A 24,517-nucleotide genomic window follows, 5' to 3' on the forward strand; every position below is an offset into this window, starting at 1 on the left:
GGCAGCCGCCACCGCCATGCGGCCCGCCCCCCGGAGCCCGTCTCTCATAGGCTCGGCGCCCGGACCCGGCCCCTCATTGGCCGCCCGAGCTGCCACTCGGGAGCAGCAAGGTAGGTGGTGCCCGTCACGTGCCCGGAATCACCTGACTCGGAGCCGTGGAGGGGGGAGGAGGAGTCACGAGGAGGGTGGCCCGGCCCGACCGAGCCCTGAGCCCTCTGCCCTCCGCCCCAGCCCGCACTTCGGTCCTGCCCAGCCACGCACCTTGCTCCTCACCGCTCTCCTGCTTTCTTCCGGGCTCCGGAGGCCATCACAATGGGAGATGCTCTCTGGGCACTTGGGAGAATTGACTGTCCTACTACTACTATTGTGCTCGCCCAACCAATATTTATTGATGCCCGCGAAGTCCTGGGGCACAAGGGGCAAAGAACTGGAACCGCCTTGGACCCTGCCCGCCCTCAAGTTGCTTCAAGATTACTGGGGATCGGACCTCTGCGTAAGTAGTTTCCGTACGAGATATCAAATCGTAAGGTCAAAGGTACAGATTAAAATGCTCGGGAGTTGGGTGGATGGGAGCATCTCTAAGGAGCTGGCGTCTGAATAGTTCTAGAAGGATGGATATGGTTGGGATGTGCAAAGGTATGAAGGAGGAGCCAGCCAGAGAGGGCAAAGCCTCAACCAAGGCAGAGTCATGGGTGAGATAGTTCGTTCTAGCAGGTAACTGGACCCTGATAGGAAAGCAAGTGCAAGCAAGGGAGAATATCTTATCCCCTTTCTTCAGCAAATCACTGACAGTGAATACTCCTGCCACTTCACACTCATCAGGACCAGATTCCCCCTCCTCCCCACCCAAAGCCTACTTCTTCAGTAATTCTGTCCACCCATAGAACATTGCATCTTCTATGACCTCCTTCAGATCAGAAACCAAAGGAATGAATAAAGAAAGCAAACCAAAGCAAATGCTTATCACCAATATGTTTGGGAAAGCTAGAGGAATTTTTACTCTTTGGTCAGGCTTTGGAATTGGAAATTTGACAAAAGAGGATCCTCTTCCTGAAGGGGGCGTGGGTGGTGGTACTGATCTTCCAAGGAAACTAACTTCTTGATTATGAAGGGAAAGCATGTATGCAAATCTGGGACTTGGTTCTGTCTGAATGTCGAAGTTAGAGGTAGGACACATGCTTAGAGGTCATCTAGTCCAACCTCTCACCTAAAGAGAATCCACTCTACAGTGTCTCTGACTGATAGACATGCAGCATACACTTCAATAGATCCCAGGGAAGAGAGCTCACTATCTCAATAGGCATCCAATTCCACTGTGGTAAAATTTTGTTTAAAAGTCTCTTATTCAGGCCAAAAATCACACTCCCTGGAGCTTATATACCAGAATCTATAAGCAGTGGTCTTCATCTTTTTCACGACAGCATCTCAAATATTAGATTACAGTCTTCATTACCCACTGTCTTCTTTGTTCCACATTAAACATACTCAGTTCCTTCAGCCATTCCTTCTACAGTAACGTCCAATAGCACTTCCTCTGATGATAGAAATGTTCTACATCTACACTGCTCAATTGTTGCTAGTGTGACTGAGGAACTGAATTTTTAATTTTGGTTAATTTTAATTGCCAGATGTGGCTAGTGGCTAGTGGCTACCGTAATGGACAACACAGCCTTATAGTTTCAAATGCACTCTCCTTTATATGCAACTGAGCTTGTCAACATCCATCAAATGTCTGACACCTACAATGCAGTACTGACCAATACAGCCTTCAGAGTGACTTTTTAGCACCTGGACAATATTAATGCTTTCCAGAATGGAATTTTTTTTTTTAATATCCATGAAGTATAAGTGGTTCACACTGATAGTCACTGGAACTAGTACTTTGTCAGCAATCCTAGTGCCTAAACTTGTATAGCTACTTTTTTTAACCTAAATGTAAGACTTGACATTTCAACTTTTTGGCTTAGGCTGTGAAGTTTAGGTACTTCAAATTGTTGATCATTTTCAAGCTCATTTCAATATAGTCTACCAACCAGCCCTTCCAACTTTGTGGCACTTAGAGAATTAGCATTACTACCATCTGAGCCATATGTAGTCCTTTACAATTTGCAAGGTACTTTTACATCCATTATGTTTAATTTGATCCTTACAATACCTTGTGAGGTAGGCAAGATAACGAAATCTACATTTTATAGGTAAGGCAGCTGAAACAAACAGGAACTAAACGGATCGGATCCTTTTTTACTCCATTGAGCATCTTCTTGCATACTGTCTTCATCCAGATCCTTGATAGAAATGTTCAAGAGGACCTCCAGAGGCCAGGCTGACCCTGAATTCATAGCACTGACTGATACAGCAGTTTAAGCAGGTCAGTTCCCCCAAAAGGTCTGATTATCCAACCCACAGGTTGCCATTCTGTTCAAAAGGATGGTACAAGAGACAGTCATCTGACTTACATAAATATTAATACCAGTCCCACTGGGAAAAAAGCAAATGAGGGTTGGCTGCCAGAAAAAATTTCTACTTGCCTGTCCACAGAGGGACTGTCATACCAATTGCTTACGGAAGCCGAGTCTCCCTGTCTTCCAAAACCCCCATGGGGCCATGTTTTATTATTACTTGTGGTTCTTAGCACATCCTGTCCCACGCTGTAGTTGGTTATACACGTGGCTGATAGCTAACTTCAAGTCGTTCACCTTTGTAACACCTAGCACTCAGCCCACTGCTGTCCATGTAGGAGGCGCTCGAACGGGTAAAACATAACCCAATTCAAGTGAATGTTCTTCCAACTGTATCCGACTCCCCTCCAAAAACAAACTTGTGACTAGAAGAGGCACAGACCATTGCCACATTCCTGCCAACATGACTGATTAAAATGCCCTTATGATTGGCTTGGTCACAGTTTCCAGCAGGTGCTGAGGCTTTTGCTAGTTAAGCCAGCTTTCATTGGATTTTGTTTTCTGTGTGTTTTCACCAAAAAATAAAGATATTTCTCTAACAAGAGGGACAGAATACATGAAATAGGACTACTTCTTAATAATGCTAGTCAATCAATAAGGAAAATAAGTGATCAGTAACACAAAACATCTGACTGTAGGTCTTCCAAGAAAGGAAAAAGGACTAACAAACAAGAATATAGTGCTTTACCATTTACAGATCTTTCACATACATTCCATTTGACCCTCACAACAAGCCTGTGAGGTAGGCAGCACAGATATTATTCCCATTTAACAGATGAGGAAAGTGAATCTCCGAGCAATTAACTGATGTGCCCAAGGTTCTACAATTAGTAAATAATTTGTATTCATATCAGTCTTTGGCCTAAAAATTCAGCACCCCACCTCCCCTCATACTTGCCTACCTACTTCACAGGGATAATGAAGATAAAATGAATTCAAGGCTAGAAAAATACTTTGAGGGGAAAAAAGCACTATATAATTATACCCGCAAACTATAATTTTCCACGATATATGGCTCATTCCCCTTCTTGTCCCAGCTTGTGCGTGAACCCAGAATTTTATATTGCCTCTGTTCTGTGTTCAGCTAAGCAACAAGTAAGGCAGGGGAACAGTGTGATTCTCTTTAAAGTTATATAAATTACAATCAGGATAACTGCTATTATAGCAAGTTGAAAAACAACACAGAAAGGCCAATGTGCAACTGGGACCCACGGAAGCACACAGGAAAGCAAGGCAACATTATCAGATAGGGCATGATTGCATAGAAGGGAACGTGGTGTCAGAGTTCACACTGGCACACACACAGTTATCTAAGGCAAAGTGGTGGCAAAGAAGAGTCATTTGTTCCGCATTATATAAACAAGAGCAGAAGATTCATGAGACCCCATGCAACAGTATCTTATGTCACACAGATCTCTCCAGCTGCCTACAGAGAATATAAACAACACTGTCATCTTCATTTTAAAGAATGACTGTACCTGTGTTCATATCCTGAACTAAACCAAGGAATAGCTCCATGCTAAACTTCCTCGGCTAAAATACAACCAGTACCATCATTCCTAGTCAGACTAATAAACAGAATGTCTTTTAAGGTAATGAATTAGATGGCTGTGTTTAGATTTTTTTTCAGGATTCCCTTTTGATTCTCCTGCTTTTAAGACCCAAAGAAAGTTATATTGAGTTTTTATTGGTGATTCTAAGTATATGTGTTTATAACAGTTAAAGTGTGATAGGTGAATTTAACATATTAAAAGAGTGCTATAGCATCTGTTCGGAAAAGATTATATACTATACAAACTATTCAAGTCATACAAAACCATTTTTCAGTGTCTTTTCAACTGAGAAGAATCCTATTCAGCACGCTTCTCCTCCTGAGGTGGTTCATACTGAGCAAGCTATGGGGCAAAGACAGAGGAGTTTAGGTGAATTTGATTCTAAATTGGGTAAAAAACTTAATAGTAACAAAATGTGTTAACTATTATATTCAATTTAATTACTGAATCAGTAAGTTTATATTAAAATCCTATGCTTTCTAAACCACTCAGTGATTTTAATATTTAATATAATCAAACCTAGTGAAAGTTCTTTTTAAATAAACCTTTAAAATTACTGGGAAACTAAAACTTAATTCCCATTCATGACTGCACTACACAAATACTTGATATGCAATAATCTATATCCTCCCAAAGATGTTGTGGCTTATAGTAAGGTACTTTCTTCCTCTCCACCGTAAGTTTACTGAACTTTCTCCTAAAAAGCAGAAAAAAAGAATTATGTGACATATATTAATCTAGCCAGTCAATGAGGAGCAGCTAACGCTTTTGACTTAAAAGGTGCCAAAAAGTTGTGTGGCATCTACGCACTGTGGGATCTCAGATAATTTCAGACACTGAATTTTCTGTTATGCCGAGCTGGGGTCTGCTGCAACACTGCGCTAAGATTTGAGTTGTTCCAGTTAGCTGTCAGATTTGAGAAGCTAATTAGACTTCACTGTGCATTAGTTTCCTCACCTACAAAATGGTCTGTGCACCTGTGTCACTTATCTCACAAAGCTGAGAAGATAAAACACATCATGAGAAATGCCTAGAGTCAAGTGAAATGCATTATGTGATTCAGATGTGGTAAAACCTCAAAGACTTAAGAGCTGACTAGTTTGAACTTTATGAAAATTCTCACGGGAGCTTAAACAAAGAAAAAACTTCAGCACTAGACAAAATTAAGGGCAAGCAAATGTAGCAAGGTTAAGTGCAAACAAGTTTACAGAGTTAACACATTACAGGGCCACCATGTGACTACGCAGATTGTGCACTGCACAATCTAAGGGATTCCATTAGCAAAGCAGTGGCCCTGTATTGACCTATTAAGTCAACTACCTAAGACTCTAAGAAATCTCCATTTACTTATAAGCCACTAATCATTAACCAATATTTTCACCTTTTTGTTGATGAAGGTTCCCAAGAACCTCTTCTTGACCACACTTTGCTCATCCTATTTACAGTCTGCTCGTGGTTTTCTAGACAGGGCATCAGCTTGGCCTTGCAGTTAACTGAGATTGATATTCACCCGCCTCCCTCCCCTACTGTCCATTTTAGTGAGGTTTTGGTCATATAATCATTAAAGGTGACATTATTTTTAATATGAATTCTTTCAAAAATTTTACCTTTGTTTTCAGTTTTTTATTTTCTTCTACAATAGCTTCATATTTCTCTTTCATTTCTGCCAATTCTAGGCGAAGCAGCTCTATTTCTGGATTTTCTGGGGTAGCAGCTCCTAAGTGATGCTTTAAAAAACTAATATAAAAGTTAAGAATTTACTTGAGCTCAATGAAACTAATGAAATAGCCTTCTGAAATAATTCTCTGATGAGAGTTACCCCACCCTACCACAAATATTTACCCAGAGATCAAAATCCAAATACTCAAAGTAATTTTTTCAATAATCAAAAGTATTTTAAAGGTTAATATCTATGTGAAAAAATACGAGTTCAAAAAAATAAAGGCCTTTTTCTGACTTGAAAAATGAAAAGGATACTCCAAAGCACTATTAGGTTTCTCTGGTTCTTCATATAAGGCTACCAAAACTGCAAATCAAAAAGCAGAAACAAACAACAATTAAAGTCTTAAATTAAAATGGCTGAAATTATATTCCATACCCCAGTAAATATTGAGTGTCTATTATACACCACGCACATTGCTAGGACTGTCCATACCACGGTGAGCAAGACAGACAAGGTTGCTGCTCTCAATGAATTTACAGTCTAGTGCAAAAGATAAACAAGGAACTAGACAAAAAAAGACTATCAAGCAGCAATATAGGGTAATGGGTTATAGGAGCACATTGGAAGAACACCTAACTCAGCCCAGGGCACCAGGGAAGGCGTCCCCAAGAAAGAGAAATAAGACCTGAGACCTAGGCAATGGTTTCAGATAAAAAGGGAAGGCCAGGGGCAAAAGAACAACATATTGAGGAACTGAAAATTCAAGTGTGTCTAGATGGAGTTGTGAAAAGGGGGCCAGGAAAGGAAGCTGGAAAGGTGGTTAGGGAGGAGACTAGAGGATCCTGCAAGTTCAGTCGGGCCTTGGTCCTAAGAACAAAATGGCATGTAATTAAACAGTTATAAGCAGGGGAGTGACAGGATCACTCTTGACTCCTGTGTGGAAGACTGACACGTGGGACAAGGGTTTAAGGGCAGGAAGAGCAATTAAGAGGCTGATATGGTAATCCAGTTTAAAGAGGGTGACCTGGGAATTCCCTGGCGGTCCAGTGGTTAGGACTCTGCGCTTCCACTGCAGGAGGCACGGGCTCAATCCCTGGTCGGGGAACTAAGATCCCACGTGCCTCGTGGCGCAGCCAAAAAAAAAAAAAGGGAGAGAGTGACCTGCACTAGAGTGATAGAGGGATGAAAACAAGGTAGATACGTTTGAGATAAACTCTGTAGAGAATCAACCGGGGTATGGTTAACTGTTGGAAGGAAGAAGCTCTGAATTCAAAATGTTCTTCAAGAATGAAGTTTCACACACAACATGCTAAACAACCACCAACCAAAAACTTTACCAGTAATCAACATGCTCAAATCCATATTAAAATATATACTTTAGTGGTTTCATATCCAATAGTTCATGTCAGCACTACCTTTTCCATCTTATTATTGAACACATTCCTTCTAGGATATACGACTCAAGTAAAAATCTCTCTAAACCAGTGGTTAATTTTTTTGTGCACGGAACTCCTTGAAAACTCTGATCAAAGACAAAAAACTGTATCTACACACAAAAAAATGTGCATATCTAGACCCCAGTTTAAGGACACCTCATAAACCAACTTACATGCTTCCCTTTTATTTTTTTAGAGTTGTAATAACCCTTCAAATATAGACAGTATTAAAAAAATCAAATGGGCAACTAATACTAACAACTTACGTTAAGTTCTGATACTCTTCTAAACGTACTTTTTTTTGAGAAATTGGCATATTTACACATCACTACCCTCTCCTCTCCTTGCCTCTTCTTTCAGTGTTACAGTACACTTTAATTCCTCTACTTACTACCTTTTTCTTGAAACTATGTACTCAAGCTTGTTTCTTCTTCCATTAATTTCCACTGATCTCTACCAAATTCTAACTTTATAAGACATGAATACTCTTACCCTTTCTTCCCTTCTTCCCCTACCCTTTCTTTTAGCTTCTAAATTTCTGTCAGTGGTAGTTACAAGGTTGATAATTACAGAACATAATGTAAATGTCAAGTTTCCTGTGCTTTTCTATAGATGAAATATACTTCCTTTTAAACAGATAAGAAATCTACACCCAGTGTTTCCCTTTTTGCCTTAGCAGCCGGGATTTTTAGAGGTTGATACAGTGCTCAAAATAACTAAAATGCCTCTTCTTCCAAATGACTTATCTTTATCTTTAGCCATCCCTATAGCGTTTTAATGTTAGCGTTTTAATGTGGAAATAAGCTGGATAAAAATTATAAGTTAAATCTGTGTAAAGTACACAAAATCAAACTTTAAATAGATCATATCAGTAGATACTCTGTTGTCTGATGTTACTTAGGAGACTGGAAATCTGGGAAAGTTGAGGGGGAATACCAGTAGATGTCAGTAAGGGAAAAGAAGCCTCTAGTGGTTTCCAGTCTCTCATGAAGGAAAATCCATGTATGGCCACAAGGCTGAATATCTTCATTTACCTCCCACTATCGTCACTTCTCTGTCCTTAACAGTGTATGTTTCATTCACTCCATCCAGCCACTCTGGCCTCCTTACACTTCCTGAAACTCAACATTACACTTCATTCAGCTCTCTGCTCAAATGTTCTTAAGAGAGGCCTTGCCTCACCACCCTATATAAAATGGCACACCCATCCTCCTTATCCCCTTACTTCGCTATGTTTTTTTCATAACACTTACCACTGGTTGACACTATGGTTTATCTGTCTCCCCCAACTAGGATATAAGTTCATTTAGAGCAGGGACTTTTGTTTTCCCCCACTGTTGTATCCCGGTGCCTAGAAAAGACACCTGAATAAAATGGTTAAATAAATGAAAGAAGTGCGCTTGTGGAGTTTTTTGAGGTGGAGGAGGTCGATGAAATTCCAAGAGTCTGTGATACCTCCCCAGATGACAGCACAAGTGCTTTCACGTAGTCCCTTAAATGTTTACTGAAACTTATTTGCAAAGAGATAGGAAACTGGTACCTGAACCTAAGGTAGCAACTCAAAATTACCAGCCCATGCTTGGGAATTAAAAGCCCTGCATTCTGCTAAGACCCAGAGTTGTTATTCTCCCAGAATTTTCTCCTAACTTTTGCTTCTGGCCAAAGAGCGGTTTCCAAATTATTTCCCAGATACTTACTGTACTTCTTATGTGGACCCAGATCATCATCCCTGCCAACTCCTCTGTTCTGCACCCTTGAAAGTTCCAGCCAGTGAGTTGAGTGATACCTAACAGGCATTCGCCTTACTGCTTAGCTAATGAAATAAGCAGTACCCACACTACTTCTTGGAACCCCCCAGTTTCAAGCACCTTATTCATCTACTTAGATCTTAAACCCCAGAGTAAGAGATACAGTGTAACAGCTTCCATTTTTAAAAGTGAAAACAATATAACCGTTTTGATGTGCCCTCAAGCTCTTTAAACTGTGATTCTACTTTAACTGTGAAATCTGCACAAAGTAGGAATTGATATAGACTACGAAACGGGGTTCGGTTGAAAAGCCACAGCCAAACCGCTACTTCAGGGATTAGGTTCACTTAGCTACTTTATAGCCCGCTTTCAAACCTGGTCATTTCCCCACTTGCCCTTTGTTCGAAGGAAAATGTTTCTGTACAGGATTTTGAGGGCTCCGAAAAAAGTGTCAGGAGGGAGGAGTTGGGCTCTCAAGGTCTTTAGCAAACATGCTCACTGCGGCTGCTCAAGGCAAAGCAACGGAAGTTGGAGGAACTTCGCAACACCTGCAGGAGTTTCACTCCCTGCGGCGAGAGCGAGGCTACCTGACCCCGGCGGCGGCCGGCAGCCAGGCGTGAGCCGGTCCCCGCTGAACCCCGAGGCCCACCTCGCTGGACCCGGGACGGGTCCCACCTGTTCCCCTCCTGCCCCACGCCACGGCCCGTCTGGGGCGCAGCGCCGAGGAGCACGACGAGGTCACGAGGAACCCTCTCCTGGCCCATGCTCACCCTTGGTCAGCGTGTCCAGCACCCCCGACTTCTCCAAGTACCTCCGGAACTGCTCGCGCTTCGAGTCGGCGGCCTGAGGAGACACGGCGGGTCAGTGGCCGAAGCCCGGGAGCCGGAGCAGGAAGAAGGCGCTGGGAGTCCGGCAACGCCGCCTCCGCCTCGCCACCTCAAGCCCCCCAGATCTGCGCGCGCGCCCCCACACCCACCCGAGCCGACCAGCGGCTGGCTACCGCCCGCACGCCCCCAGCCACGCCGCGCCCCCCTCACTTTGTAATGGGCCATAGTGACAGCGGCAGCGGCGTAGCTGGCGCCGGAGACCGTGGCGGGCGGGCTCGGAGCAGCACTGCTCATGCGCGGAAGGGCGCGTGCGCCTGCGCACTTGCGAACCACGGGCCGGGACCGCCGGGGTGCGGCCCGTTTTCATGGCGACCAGGACGCTCTGAATGCCCCACAGTGAGCTCAGCCAAAGGAGGCTGCGTACGCCCGCCCCTCTGTCTAGCAAAGCAGCACTTCTCCTTCCTCTTCCGGTTCTCGCAGAGATTCGGTTACTTAGTAGGAGGCTGGGTTTTGGTAACTCCGGACAAGTGTCCAGGTGGGGCCAAAGATGGGCGTGGCGCCAGGGGGCGGGGCCTACTGAGCCCTGGAGCACTAGAACTCATTCCGGAGACTGGGGTCTCTTGACACCGAGAGTGGGCGGACCTGTCTCAACTAGGACCTCAGAAGCTCTGGCAGCGTGTGTGTGCTGGCTTGTCGATTCCCATCTTGAAAAAGGGCGCACTAACGAGGGCAACCCTTGGATTTCCAATGGCTGGAGGACTGCTTAGGATCGTCTGTTTGGGCTCCAGCTCTTATATTTGGAGTCTCCTTGTTTTGTGGCCAACTTGGTGTGGGCCTCCGGAGGGTGAGCAGTAATGTGCTAATAATAGCTAGCACTTTTGAGCGCTTACTGTGTGCCTGGCAGTGCATTAAACACATATGTTTCTTATTTTAATTCTCACACCGTCCCTGTAAGGTACGTACTGTTAGTAAACTGTCAAGGATAGATAACCAGTGAGTAGTAGAGCCAAGACTCCGATCCTGGCACTAAATCACGATGCTAACTATAAACTGGTGAAAGAAAGCGACCAATCTTTTTAGGATTTTATTTACCTAGATAGCAACATTATGATTATCTTCAAGACAGATCAGGTTGCAGTCTATAAAGAAACTGCGTTAAGTCCCAGGGGCAAAGTTTAATCAGTGTCCAGAAGTAAAAGATTAATAACCAAAAGAGGGAATTACATAGATTAAGAACAATCTCTGAAGGCTGTGCTCCCTTCAAGGAAAAACCTGGTTCCATTTAGCTTCGATTCTGACATGTGATTTTCCCAAAATTAGTGTTATTCTGAAGGGAGCCTGTAGAAAAGTAGTACTGACTTGGTAACTATGTCTTTGAACTTGAAACTACTCCTTCCCAATTCAGAATTAGAGCCGTTTTCCCTTCTTTAGATGGGTTTGCAGTTGTCTATCTGAACAGCTGGTCTGTAGAGCTGCCCTATCTGTTTTTTCTGTGCTCGACCATCATTAAGCTACTTCTTTGATAATGTAATACACAGAATGTCTAAAAGCCAACAGCTGTTCAGATCTGAAGGTCTGTGGGAGCCCGCCTACCAATGAGATTGTTTGTCAGCGACACTAAATGATTTGGAGGACAAGCAGTAGGGTTACTGCAGGTTCTGACCAACTCGGATTCAAAGGACAACCCTCCCAAAGAATCAGGAGTGTCTGGAATGTCAAGTGGATGGAAGTCTCCCTGTGAAGGAGGAAGGGTTCTGATTGTGCTCTCTCTGAGCTGGCCCTTGAGGTTACCTTTAGGAGGTAATGCCTGGTTTTCATTTTCTGCAGAGGGACCCCAGGCAGCACGAAGCCATTTCGGTTTCCAGGTGTAGTTAGCTGGCAGAGAGAAAGCTGTTTGGGATGACTGCCCCGTGTGGTTGTTCAGATCTATATCATCACCTGGAATAGAACAGTGACCTTTAGAGTAGTGGTTCCTTTTGCTGTCTTTGCCATCAGTTTCTCTTTTTCCCCTCAACTGGTTACCATTAACTTCTTTTCCAGATATTTTGTGAGTGTCTTCTTTATTACTTGAGTTGATGTTTTGAAGATGACCACAGGTAGTACTAAGCATGCACATCTCAGAAAGTAGCGTTTCCTGTTCATCCAAAATGCCTTTGTCATCATTTCCACTGTGATTATCAGGATCTGTCTGAAATGCAGGTGGATTTAAACCAGGATACGCTGCTGTGTGTGTTTGCTTTTCCACTAACAGACTGTAATCAGGTGCAAAAGAGAATCGTTTCAGTGAATTTGCAGATGTGTTTTGATATTTGGCAAGGTTTTGTTTTGACTTGGTGGTACAAAATTCATTATGTTCATCCTTCAATTTATATTGTCCCCAAAGCCCTCTTTTAATCTTTTTAAAACCTAGATGGAATATTTCTAGAACATTTAAGAAAAGTGAAACAGTAGCAATGGATTGCATAAATAATAGGAATATTGTCTTTTCTGTGGGTCTTGAGACAAAACAATCAATTATATTTGGACACGGGTGGCCGTGGCATTTAAATAGAGGGTCTAAATGAAATCCATATAAAAGATACTGTCCAATCATGAACCCAACTTCAACCACAGAGCGAGTGAAAATGTGTATCACATAAGTGCAAAGCAAGGTTCCTCTGAGTGGAGCTTTATTTAGTTTCCTTTGCTCAAGCTGACGCAGTTCTTGCTCCAATCTCCTCCGATCCCCGGGCATTTCAAGCTCTGCCTCCTCCAGTTCACCCCTCAGTTGAGCTTTCTTCATCTGCCTCTCCTTCTCCAGAACTCTCAGTTGGTACAAAGCATGGCCCATGTAGACCAGGGATGGTGAAGACACAAATATCACCTGCAAAACCCAGTATCTAATGAGGGAGATAGGAAAGGCCTGATCATAGCATACATTTCTGCAGCCGGGTTGTTCTGTATTACAGATGAAGTCAGACTGCTCATCATTCCAGACATCTTCAGCAGCTACACCCAGAACAAGCATTCGAAATATGAACAGGACGGTGAGCCACATCTTTCCAATCATGGTGGAGTGGACGTGAACTTCCTCCAGAAAGCCTCCAAGGAAATTCCAGTCCCCCATGTTTATTTAGTCAGCCATCTTAGCTCTGAACCCCATCAAATAGGAGGCAGATAAATTCTTCCATTCTGAAGGGTGTGCTATTTCTTAAGGCAAACCTATGGCCAAAATATGAACAAAGCGTCACTCATTCAGCATGCTGGTTGCTCTACTTTTTTCCCTAGAAAGTTGTAATAATCTGTTACCAAGAATATGTTTAAGATGTCAGGAATATAAAATCATTTATGTTTAGACCTTACAATGCAATGAGAAAAAAAAAGATACCTGGAGGAGGGGTGTATATATTCCCTCCTATGAAGAACAGAATTATAGGAATTCCTGTAAGAAAAGAGTCTTCTTACTCAGCTGAAGTTTGTTGTTTTATTTTTTTTAACTGAGAACTTTTGGAGAGGTTCCTAAAACTACTGACTTGATCTTACAAACCTATTAAGATTATTTTATATAAAAACTATAACCAAAGTCAATGATTTTAAAATCTCATTTATGCACAAAGGAAAAGGCATGTTTCATTTCATAATCCAGTAAGATACAGCATTTAAAGAAACCAAAAGAAACAATCTGGCTCTCGCTATAAGAATGTAGATTAGTTTTTTTAATCCACATTTAAATGTCTAAATTCTAGTTTCTTTCTGGCAGTTTTTGAGCATTTTCAGAAATCATTTCAGTAATATATTTATGAATATTTATGAAATTATTACTAACTTTGCTGTGAAAATTTTCCAAAAATTCTCAACTATTTTGTACTACCAGGTTGTTATTAGATATTGCTTGAAATAAATTGATCATTGGTATGGTGGTAGTATTATAGAAATTTTCATTATAACAGTATTTGACCTTTTTAAGACATGTAGCTTGCTTTGTGGAGGGAGCAGTGGGGCGAGTTATAATATAGATGCTTGGATTATGAGCCAGTAGGTTCCATATTAGAGTTGATACCCTAGGATATCTAAGAGAAAATATATCCCAAAGGAAAGAAAAAAAGAGTGAATGTTTTCATTCACTTTCATTTAACATATAAATGTATGTCCTATATCCCTTATAGAAAGGGAAATGTTACACAATCAAACAACATACTGGGATATTATAGCTACAAGATATGTTCATCACAAAAATCCTATGAGGTAGGTATGTTGTTCCCCCATTTTACAGACCAGGAAACTGAGGCACACCTTAAATTACCCAAGATCACACAGCTAGAACTGGTATTCAAACTCAATCACTGTGGCTCTAAAGTCAGCTCGTAACTGTTTTACTAAACTGTTATTTTTCCTCTCTAAGCACACTTGAAATTTTCATGAAAGAGATATTAAGAAATCATCTCTTTTCTCTTACAAGTTTAGTTATTTAAATTAGGTATGTCAAATAGTGAAAGTTTTGACTTTTTAAATAACAGGTTCTAGAGTCTTTAGTTCCTTTTTGAAAGCTTTATATAGTTCAAAAGACTTGCAGAAGCATCAAACTTCTAAAATTGTGTTGTATTCCTGAGATAGAGAAAATTTCTATTTGACTTTATTATGTTAATAGTACTATACTCTTTGACCCAACAATCCAAAGCATTTTAAAGTGAAGCAAAGATATTATTCTTGTTGTTTATAATAATCATAACTTGAAAATATCCAAAATAATTATCAATACAAGAAAGACTGTTTTGTACATATAAATAATAGTACATCCACAGTGTGGTACTATGCAACCAATAGAAATAATAAATATATACTAATATAAAAAGACATTGATATATCGTTTCAGTAACATTCACATTATAAAATATAGAATAATATGGCCCCATTATTGTAAGTTTATTTATATGTAGAGATGCATCCAATAAAGCCTAGGATATTCATCAAAATATTAACTGTGATTATCTCTGGGTAGTGTGATTACAACTGACTTAATTTTTTATAATTATATATATTTTAATTTTTTCTTTTACCATGAGCACTTTACTGTTAAAATCACCAAAAGAAATTAAAGTTTTTTTTTTTCCTTAAAGGACAAGTGCATGGTATTTCCTGAAAGAAGAAGTACTATTATTTAGCTTCAAATCTTAGGTCCTAAAGCTTTCATAGCAAATGACACAAATACTAATATACACAGATACAGTACTATAGAGTTCAAAAGAAAAGAAAAAATTTCAAATGACTCTTAATTAGCTAAGACAGAGAGATTAACACAGACCTTTCTCAGTTTAGGTAAATCTGAAGCAGATCATGCTTAAAAGTTATACCACAGCCATCTTCAGCTTAATCTCTGAATGTGTCCCTTTGCAGATGTAGAGCAGATTCAGTTTGGTTCAGTGCAGTGAGTGAGTCAGGCATCAGCTAAAATCCATCTCCCTGTCTTCATTCCTGCTTCTAAAACAGTGCTACCCAATGGAACTTTTTTTTTTAAATCCGGTGGAACTTTTTGCAGCAATGTTGGAATAGACTCCTTCTGCACTGTCCAATAAGATGGCCACTAGAAACACATAGCTATTGAGCACTTGCAACGTGGCTTGTGTAACAGAGGCACTGAGTTTTTAATTTTATTTAATTTTAATTAAATGTAAATAGCTACATGTACCTAGTGGCTACCTTATTGGGCAGCACACATAAAGAATATTTCCAACATTTCTAATACTACAGCACAGTTTAGGAGACTAAAATTATGAGCCCCAAATTAAGCTGAATAAATGGCTCCTCTATAATTCAGAGATGTCACATTTAAAACACCAGATGTTTGTGTGCTTTTTTAATGGTAACTTTACGCCCCGGGGAACCCAGAAAGACATCACTGTTTTTGGTAATGTGAACGATGTTTCTAGTACCAAAATAATCTAACTAGATAATAACTTCTTAGTCATCAGTCTTAATAATCAATGGGTCATGTCCGATTTCATAGTTAGATGAATCCTGTTTCTCTGTCTAGTTTTCTATTATTAACAATTACATTGCACTTTAGGTCATTAAAGATCTCTCTTCAGAGCTAGTGACCTAGTGGGTTGGCGATGGCAGATAAATATTTCTTCCCTGGGCTTCTTTGCCAACTATAGCTAATTTTCAAATTAAATGCAACCCTTTCATCAGGAAAATATATATATATATTCATATTTGTATATTATGTATTATATAAATTATATATTATGTGTAATATATAAATTATAAATTATTAGTAAACTTAAAAAACACTAAGCTTCATTAGTAGTCAGAGAAATACCAATTAAAATAAAGTATTATTTTTTAACTATCAAAATGTAAATTTTTTCAAGATTTATAATACCTGCTTTTGGCAAAAGTATGAGGAACCTGTTACTCTCATATGCTATCAGTAAGAATATAAATGGATACAGCTGTTTAAAAGGTAATTCAGAGTCTTCCCTGGTGGCGCAGTGGTTAAGAATCCGCCTACCAATGCAGAGAACACGGGTTCCAGCCCTGGTCCGGGAAGATGCCACGTGCCGCAGAGCAACTAAGCCCGTGCACCACAACTACTGAGCCTGCGCTCTAGAGCCTGCGAGCCACAACTACTGAGCCCGCGAGCCACAACTACTGAGCCCGCGTGCCACAACTACTGAAGCCCGCACGCCTAGAGCCCATGCTCCGCGACAAGAGAAGCCACCGCAGTGAGAATCCCGCACACCGCAATGAAGAGTAGTCCCCACTCGCCACAACTAGAGAAAGCCCCAGCAACAAAGACCGAACTGAGCCAAAAATTAATTAATTAATTAATTATTTTTTAAAAAGGTAATTTAGGGAATTCCCTGGTGGTCCAGTGGTTAGGACTTGGAGCTTTCACTGCCATGGCCCGTGTTCAATCCTTGGTCGGGGAACTAAGATCCCACAAGCCATGAGGCACGGCCAAAAAACAAAAAGGTAGTTTAAATCTATCAAAATAAACATAGCATTTCTGCTTCTGGATGCTTGAAATATCCATTCATTCATTCATTCTCAAAGACACACTGCACATACTAGGATGTTCACATAGCACTGTTGGTAATAATACAAAATCAGCACAACTTAAGTGTTCAATAGAGGAATGGTTAAATCAACTATAGTGCATCTTTATCATTAACAATTCAGAGAATAAAGATCTCTAGGAACTAACAGAAAGATCCCTAAGTCATATTATAAAACAAGTTACAGAACAATACATGTAAGTATGATCTCATTTATCTTGTTAAAAACCTTCATTTCCTATGTACATTTAAATAGCTAAAACAGCGAGATTAACCCAAACCTTTCTTAGTTTAGGTAAATCTGAGAAGCAAATCCTGCTTTGAGAAGTTATACCAAAGTCGTCTTCAACTTGTTCTCTGAGTTTATCCCTTGGTGGGTACAGAGCAGCTTCAGTGCAGTTCAATGCAATGAGTGAGTCAGCCATCAACTGAAAGCCGTTTCCCTTTCTGCTCATCCTGAGTCGAAAAAGGTCTAGGAGAATATACACCCAACTGTTGACAATGGTCATCACAAGGGAAAAGAGCAGGTTTGGGGTGGAAAGGTAAAAGAGTTTCTTTTAAGTTCTTTGTTTAACCAAGAACATAACTGTATTCTCATACTCAAATTTTAAAGAATTCTGAAACAAATCCCAGATCAGCTTTTCTCAAAATGCTAAAATACTACTTTTCTCACTATATCTAATTAAGCATGTATCCTCCTTTCAGAATACAGCAACATGTTTAGGTGGGTTTTAAATAAAACATGCTTATGATAAAAGAAGAAAAAATTGTATTTCCTGCATTCAGGTGACCTAAAACTACTATTCTGGAAAAAGAATGGCCAGCAATCTGGGTTCCATACAAGAAAAGGACACAGGCATCCCAGCTTTCAGATGACATTTTACCTTTTGTAAATACCCACTCATAGAAGAGCCACTAGCCACGTAAAGGATGAGAATCTTATCATAGATGAGACTCCAAAAAGAGTCCAGGTACATAGTGTGCACGAGAAAGATAGTTCCAGGTTCCTTGGGATCCTAGACACACTATTCAAATCTTTTTTGTTTTGTTTGGCTGAGTTGGGTCTTTGTTGCTGCACATGGGCTTTCTCTAGTTGCAGCGAGTGGGACTACTCATTGCAGTGGCTTCTCTTGTTGCAGAGCACGGGCTCTAGGCAAGCGGGCTTCAGTAATCGCAGCACGCGGGCTCAGTAGTTGTGGCGCAAGGGCTTGGTTGCCCACACTATTTGAATCTTAAACTAGAAATCCAGAGAATTCTTCTATAAGGTATTTCTACCATTCTTGGTACACCCTTAGAAATGTTTCTTCCCATACTCCCATGATATTTTTTAAAAATAAATTTATTTATTTGTTTATTTATTTATTTTGGCTGTGTTGGGTCTTTGTTGCTGTGCACGGGCTTTCTCTAGTTGCAGCGAGTGGGGGCTACTCTTTGTTGCGGTGCGCGGGCTTCTCATTGCGGTGGCTTCTTTTGTTGTGGAGCACGGGCTCTAGGCGTGCGGGCTTCAATAGTTGTGGTGCGTGGACTCAGTAGTTGTGGCTCGCAGGCTCTAGAGCATCAGGCTCAGTAGTTGTGGCGCACAGGCTTAGTTGCTCTGAGGCATGTGGGATCTTCCTGGACCAGGGCTCGAACCCATGTCCCCTGCATTGGCAGGCAGATTCTTAACCACTGCGCCACCAGAGAAACCCCACCATGATACAATAAACTTTTGGTATTTGGGGAACACAGCACTGATAGACCAGGAGGGCAGGAGAATATGGGCTGTCAAGTCATTACCAACCTTTAAATCCTGCCCCCTCTTAGACAAGTTACTTGATTTTTTTTAAGAGTTCCCATATCCTCCTCTCTAAGATACAGAGTAATAGCTGCCTTTCTGGGTTGTTAAAAAGATGAGCAATAATGCATATAAAGCACCCCAAACAGTGACTTATCGACTCGAACAGTGATGGAAAGTGATAATCAATAGTCTGACAGATGTGAAAAGTTTTTATTTTCAGCATAGAACATTATTTGTGGATTCTATCAAGCAATCTCTATAGTATACCCTCATAGGAGAGCAAGTCTCTTTTAGAGGATACATACCCTCACGCAGCACACCTGGGAAAGAGCCAATCTTTAGTTCTCACTTCCCTTCCCTTTTCTTTCTTCCTCTTCCCCCTCATGCACTCAGAAGAGCCCCTTCCTTAAACCCTAACTCCTTTTGTAAGCAGTCTTTGAAACTGACGACTTCAAGGGTGTTTTGTCCTATTTATAAAATTGTTAGCATTTGCTGGGACTTCTCTGTTTCTTCATAGAGAGTTCTCCAGTTTTTTCCCAGATGGCTCCTTTTATTAATTGGTTTGTGTTAGGGGCAAGTCAGTTCGCTGGGGATAGGAAAATGTTGAAAAACACAGCAAATAAGACGCAAGCTAAATAAGCTGCAATTGCTATCCAAAACCTTGGATCTTTCAGCAGTGCCTTATCAAAGCAGCTGAACACCGTATAACCAATGGACATTCCAGCAAATCCACCTGCAATGTGAGCTGCAAAAGACACCTTGAGAAAAAAGGGGGAAAAACGGGAATAAGTGAAGAAAATGTTAATTGCATATTTCAGCTGTTTAAAAAACAAATACCATCCCAGTCAAAGAGTCTTAAAAGTCTGAACGGCAAGGTGGTGAGACAAAAGAGACAAAAAAACTCCATGTGCACAGAGAGGAGATATTCCAAATCATGCAAAGCTAAAAAAAATATCAGTTCACTGACTCTGAGTACACAAGACAGAGCCATCATTTCTCTTTAATCTTGGTCATCATTGCGTTTAGGATGGTTCTATATAAGGCCAACCAAGAGAGTAAGAGTTGAGGTGCCATGAGGGATCTCTATAGGAGCATAATCTGATCGCACATAAATGGAATGTCTAAATTAAAAAATACACACAGATAGTCAAACGGAAACTACCAAATTCAAAGACCAATTTCAATAAAACTGGAAATCTTTATCAGTTTTCTTTTTATTGTAAATTCATCTGGACCCAAATTATTGCTGCTTTCCAATCTGCATTTTATTCTCTGTGAAGTCCCTTCACTCCTGTTTTTTGAAATAGCTACCAGCAGAGAACTAGAGCCAGTTGTCAGGGCTATGAGAGAGAGAAGTGAAAAGGACAATCCAAAAGGCTGATTTCCTCAGGAATTTTCTTAACTTCCAAGTGTAAAACTGACTGCCCTAAATCTCAGAATTGTTGCCCCTCTTTGGTGACCCTTTTTAGCTATTGATATGATAGGTAATATAAAAAATAATAAATTGAACTCACCGGGGACCCATTTGCAGGGACAAAGAACCTTCTGTAGAGAGCAAATCCCATGTCCGACACAACTAGAAGGGAAAACAGCCCAGTGAAGCCCCACGATCTCCAAAATAGTGTGCCAGTTTTTTTTTGGTTCCCCTCTAGCAATGGTAGCAACGTTTATTGAGACTTACTCTGTGCTAGGTACTGTTCTAAGAGTTCTACACGTACTAGCCTCCATCATTAATCCTCACAACAACCCCATGAAATAGGTACTATCATTATCCCATTTTATAGACGTATTGATCCAACAAGTATTTATTGATTATCTCCCATGTACCCCATGAAATAGGTACTATCATTATCCCATTTTATAGACGTATTGATCCAACAAGTATTTATTGATTATCTCCCATGTACCCCATGAAATAGGTACTATCATTATCCCATTTTATAGACGTATTGATCCAACAAGTATTTATTGATTATCTCCCATGTGCCAGGCACTATTCTAGATGGTGGAGATACTGCCGTGAACAGATCAGACTGCCTCATGGAACTGAAAGTCTAGTTGGGGAAGGCAAATGAATAAATAAAAAAATACAGTATTGTCAAATGGTGCTTAGTGCTATGGAGAACACACAAAGAGAAGAAGGAGAATTGGGAATGCTGGGAGTAGGGTGTGATTTTTAACTGGAGAGTCAGGGAGGATCTCAAGGAGAATATGGCATTTGATAGAGATAAGGGAGCAAGCCATGCTGACCTTTGAAGTAAGAGTCCTCTAGGCAGAGGGCAGTGCAAAGTCCCTAAGGCAGGACCATCCGTACCTGGTGTGTTTGAGGAATACCAAAGCAGTTGATCTGGTTGCATAGGTGGTTTTCAAAGGATGGTTCCCTGCCCCACTGGGGATCCCAGCATCACCGGGAACTTACTAGAAATGAAAATTCTCAGGCCCACCCCAGACTTACTGAACCAGAAACTCTAAAGGTAGGGCTCAGCAGTCTGTGTTTTAACAAGACCTTCAGGTGATTCTGGACTAAAGTTAGGGATAAAGTAGTAGGTGATGAGATCAAACAGAAGCAGATGCAGATCATGTAGGGCCCTTATGGACCATTGTAAGGACTTTGACTTTTACGCTTTGAAGCTTTTGAGCACAGGAGTGACATGTCTGATTTATGTTTTTAAAAGATGATTCTGGCTGCTGTATAGGAAACATACTCTAAGGAAGCAAAGACAGGAGCAAGCAAAGCTAATTACTACTACTGCAGCAACCCAAGTGAGGAATGACGGTGGCGTTTTATACATAAACCAAAACACAGAGGTTAAGTACTTGCCCAAGGCCGCCCATCTCAGAGGCAGTAGTGGGATTTGAACCTTAAGCAGTCTGACTGTGGGAGGCTTCACTCTCACCCACCACACTAATCGCCTCTGATTACCATCAGGAGTACAGAAGATGGGCCAAAAAAGGAAATGAGTCCACATCTTCTAATGGAACAGTGAGAGCCAGAACTTAGACATTCCTCAAATAAGTCAGACCTCTGATGCTAAAAGAGCTTCCAGGTTTCTTGGCTTAGAAGAACTCTGCCCTACATGTGCACTTGGAAACATCTCCTGCAGCTGTCACATTCCACACCCATCCCCCAATTCCCTGTGCTCTACTTAGTGAATGTCCTAGGAGAGAGAAAGACCTAGTCCTTGCCTTTGGGAAAACAGCATCAGGACCATGTGTTCTGGCTAGTTTCCCTTTCAATACAGTATTGACACTGAAGTCACTGGATACAAATTGAGGTCGAGGAGAAGTATTCAATGTTAATTTAGCTGTAAATGACTATCACACAAAATGCTGGATAAATGTGGCTATATTGTTTTTTCGATCATTTGCAATTCCTGATCCAGTTTAATAACGAGATAGGACTAGGAAAGTATAAGAAAACCACTGCTGGAAAACAGGGTTGACTTACTGGAGACAGTTACTTTGGTCTAGTCTTCCACCGTTGGAGACCTCCTTTCAAAAACTCTTTGTAACCCTTAGCCTGTCAATTTCTCCATTCAATTTCTCTCTTGTTTTGGCCCATTCTGACTTACATCTGCCTGGCCCTTTCTGCTTCCCAGGGGAGTTTACTTCTAAGCTGCTGCAGTCTCTAAACTGAGACCTGTCTTCCCACCTGAAAAGAAGCCCTCATTCCAATAAACCAAATCATTGTCTTCAATAAAATTTGACACTCATTTTAAGGGAGCTGCCTTTATATGGATTTTTTTGAAGGATGAAAATGTGAGATTTCCTGAACTTTTTCCGGGGAAGCTCAGTTGCTTTGTTAGAAAACAGATCCAACAAATAATGCTTAATGAAGGAAGGTCCTAGGGCCAATTGTCCTTCACAATTAGGAATAATATTTACCATTTAAAAAAAAAAAACTATACATTTTCCCAAGGAAACATGTTTAAAATTAAAATGTACTTGTATTTCATTAATCCGGAGTTTGTTCTAACTTCTCTCATTTTCAGTAGTAGGTAAACCAGGCCAAAGAACTTTTAGAAATGGCCTGTGGGGAAGGTTGATGTTAGTGTGTCCTACCTATGTTTGTAGGATATAATAAAAGCACATCATTCAGTGATTGTATTACTTACCTCAAGAACGACAGAATGTTTAAAGCAACTATACCCCAATTAAAAAAAGAAAAGAAAGAATGACAGAATGTTACATAAACTGTATTTGGAGATAACCCTGTGCATGAGGAAAGGGCTTTTACTCCAACATTAAAGGGCATTAGAGTATTAAAACCTTTTCCTCATTGAGGGTTTGAGGCTTATTTTACAAAAGTCATTCATAATTACCTGAAAGAAACAGATTGACTGATGACCCAGGTAACTTGTGTAAGAATATTTTTCTGTCTAAGGACTTGTCCCTTGGTTCTGGTTGTGACTCAGACGGCTCTGCCTGCACGGCAACTCTCCTAACTAACTCCCAGGCATCTGTCCTCCCTTCTGTGCTGACTAGTTTCCCTCACTTTTTGGATTTCTTATGGGGAAAAACAGTATATATGGTATGGTATAAACTAGAAACAAGTCACTTCTTTTCTCTCAGGATGAAATATTGTTTTTACAGCTAAATTGTTCATAAACTTAATTTAGTCTCTTTTTTGAACTCTTGATACCAATTTGCAGAATCATTTTTTCCTACTATGTGGACAGCCAAAAGCTTAGCCTGTATCAAGTGTCACTTCTGTCTTGGCCTTCAAGTCTGAGCCGACAGTCTGGCCCCAGGGTCAGCCTTCTCCCCGCACCCTCCATGCAGATACAGCTTCAGCAGGAGCAGATCCAGAAATACAAGTTACCAGCCCTGCCTTCACTCTTGTTTGCTTCTACTCTGTATGGCCTGCCACCCATCCAAAATCCTGACTTTCAGACCCGCCTAAAATTCCACCTCTTCTCCAGATTGAACGTACTTCCTAAGCTCTTTCAGCATGTAATTCTAGACTATCATTCTTGGAGATTTCCAAAGCCACATCAGTCATGCTCCTAGTTCCCTGACCCCTCTCTCCCTTCACCTCTGCTCTCATCCTCAATCCTCAGCCACCACTCCATGCTTATATCCTAGATCAGTTTTTTTTTTTATCTGAAATTGAGGAAGAAAATGGATTATATGAATGGTTTTCAAGCTTTCCCTTTCTGACAAAATCATACGCAGAATCTAACGTGTGAACAAGAAAAATCCAGTATATAAAACATAAATGACAGCAGAAAGTAACACAACATTTTAAATCAACTATACTCCAATAAAAAAAATTTTTAATAAAAAATTTTAAAAATCCAGGGGCTTCCCTGGCACCGCAGTAGTTAAGAATCTGCCTGCCAATGCAGGGAACACGGGTTCGAGCCCTGGTCCAGGAAGATCCCACATGCCACAGAGCAACTAAGCCCGTGCGCCACAACTACTGAAGCCCGCGCGCCTAGAGCCCGTGCTCCACAACAAGAGAAGCCACCACAATGAGAAGCCCGCGCACTGCAGCGAAGAGTAGCCCCCGCTCGCTGCACCTAGAGAAAAGCCTGCGTGCAGCAATGAAGACCCAACGCAGCCAAAGATAAATAAATAAATAAATATTTTTAAATATATATATATTTTTTAAAATCCATAAACGATGGTATTGTGGTTGAAGTGGACAAAGTGCCTCGAGCCCTGCTCTCTTGACTCCCTGCACTCCAGAAAGAAACAGAGGCACTTCTAAGAACCACCCACCAGGGTCTGTGAAAACTCCATTCACACCTTTCTGCTTAGGGCTGTGAAGCCGAACCATTCTTTCTGACTCTAGGCTGATGGTCATCCTACTTGTTAGTGTTTGGGAAATGTGAGAAGGCTTTCTGAAGGTTGAACCCATAAAATTGAAGGTGTGAAGTGTTCACAAAACACACTTACTTATAAGGACGATGATGAGTAGTCTGATAATTCCAAAGGCAGGAATCATTTCTCGAAAATTCTTGCAAAGAGATAAATAATAATATAAGCTATCTATTGGCAAATGAAACTTCAAC

The 24,517-nt window shown here is 40.9% G+C and overlaps 3 protein-coding genes across 3 annotated transcripts in view; all 3 read right to left on the reverse strand.

Moving 5' to 3' along the window:
* Positions 1–3,129: 3,129 nt before the first annotated feature.
* On the reverse strand, positions 3,130–10,094 carry LOC118893989 (MYC binding protein). Its single transcript, XM_036849667.1, has 5 exons — positions 9,897–10,094; positions 9,630–9,702; positions 5,990–6,038; positions 5,620–5,749; positions 3,130–4,354 (listed from the first exon to the last, which is right to left on the reverse strand). The coding sequence occupies exons 1-5, from the start codon at positions 9,978–9,980 to the stop codon at positions 4,310–4,312; spliced, it is 381 nt and encodes a 126-aa protein (XP_036705562.1). The 5' UTR covers positions 9,981–10,094; the 3' UTR covers positions 3,130–4,309.
* A 1,153-nt stretch (positions 10,095–11,247) lies between these two features.
* On the reverse strand, positions 11,248–13,635 carry GJA9 (gap junction protein alpha 9). Its single transcript, XM_036849648.1, has one exon. It carries the CDS (start codon positions 12,790–12,792, stop codon positions 11,248–11,250), a length of 1,545 nt encoding a protein of 514 aa, XP_036705543.1. The 5' UTR covers positions 12,793–13,635.
* A 5,054-nt stretch (positions 13,636–18,689) lies between these two features.
* RHBDL2 (rhomboid like 2) overlaps positions 18,690–24,517 on the reverse strand; it is a 53,540-nt gene continuing 47,712 nt past the window's right edge. The window contains exons 6-8 of the mRNA XM_036849654.1: positions 24,402–24,462; positions 20,015–20,076; positions 18,690–19,258 (exon numbers count right to left, since the gene is read on the reverse strand). Of these exons, the coding sequence (XP_036705549.1) occupies positions 19,079–19,258; positions 20,015–20,076; positions 24,402–24,462 (303 nt within the window). The 3' untranslated portion in view covers positions 18,690–19,078. The remainder of the gene's footprint in view (positions 19,259–20,014; positions 20,077–24,401; positions 24,463–24,517) is intronic.

The sequence above is a fragment of the Balaenoptera musculus genome, chromosome 1 (assembly GCF_009873245.2).
Source record: "Balaenoptera musculus isolate JJ_BM4_2016_0621 chromosome 1, mBalMus1.pri.v3, whole genome shotgun sequence".
Classification (NCBI taxonomy): domain Eukaryota; kingdom Metazoa; phylum Chordata; class Mammalia; order Artiodactyla; family Balaenopteridae; genus Balaenoptera; species Balaenoptera musculus.

Bases quoted from the DNA above. Each gene is read 5' to 3' on its own strand.
- GJA9 (XM_036849648.1), bottom strand. From the start codon at position 12,792: ATGGGGGACTGGAATTTCCTTGGAGGCTTTCTGGAGGAAGTTCACGTC.
- LOC118893989 (XM_036849667.1), bottom strand. From the start codon at position 9,980: ATGAGCAGTGCTGCTCCGAGCCCGCCCGCCACGGTCTCCGGCGCCAGC. The intron at 6,039-9,629 runs GTGAGCATGGGC...TTTGATTTGCAG, and splicing joins GCTGGACACGCTGACCAAGG to TTTTGGTAGCCTTATATGAA. The intron at 4,355-5,619 runs GTAAAATTTTTG...TTTGCCCCATAG, and splicing joins ATAAAAAACTGAAAACAAAG to CTTGCTCAGTATGAACCACC.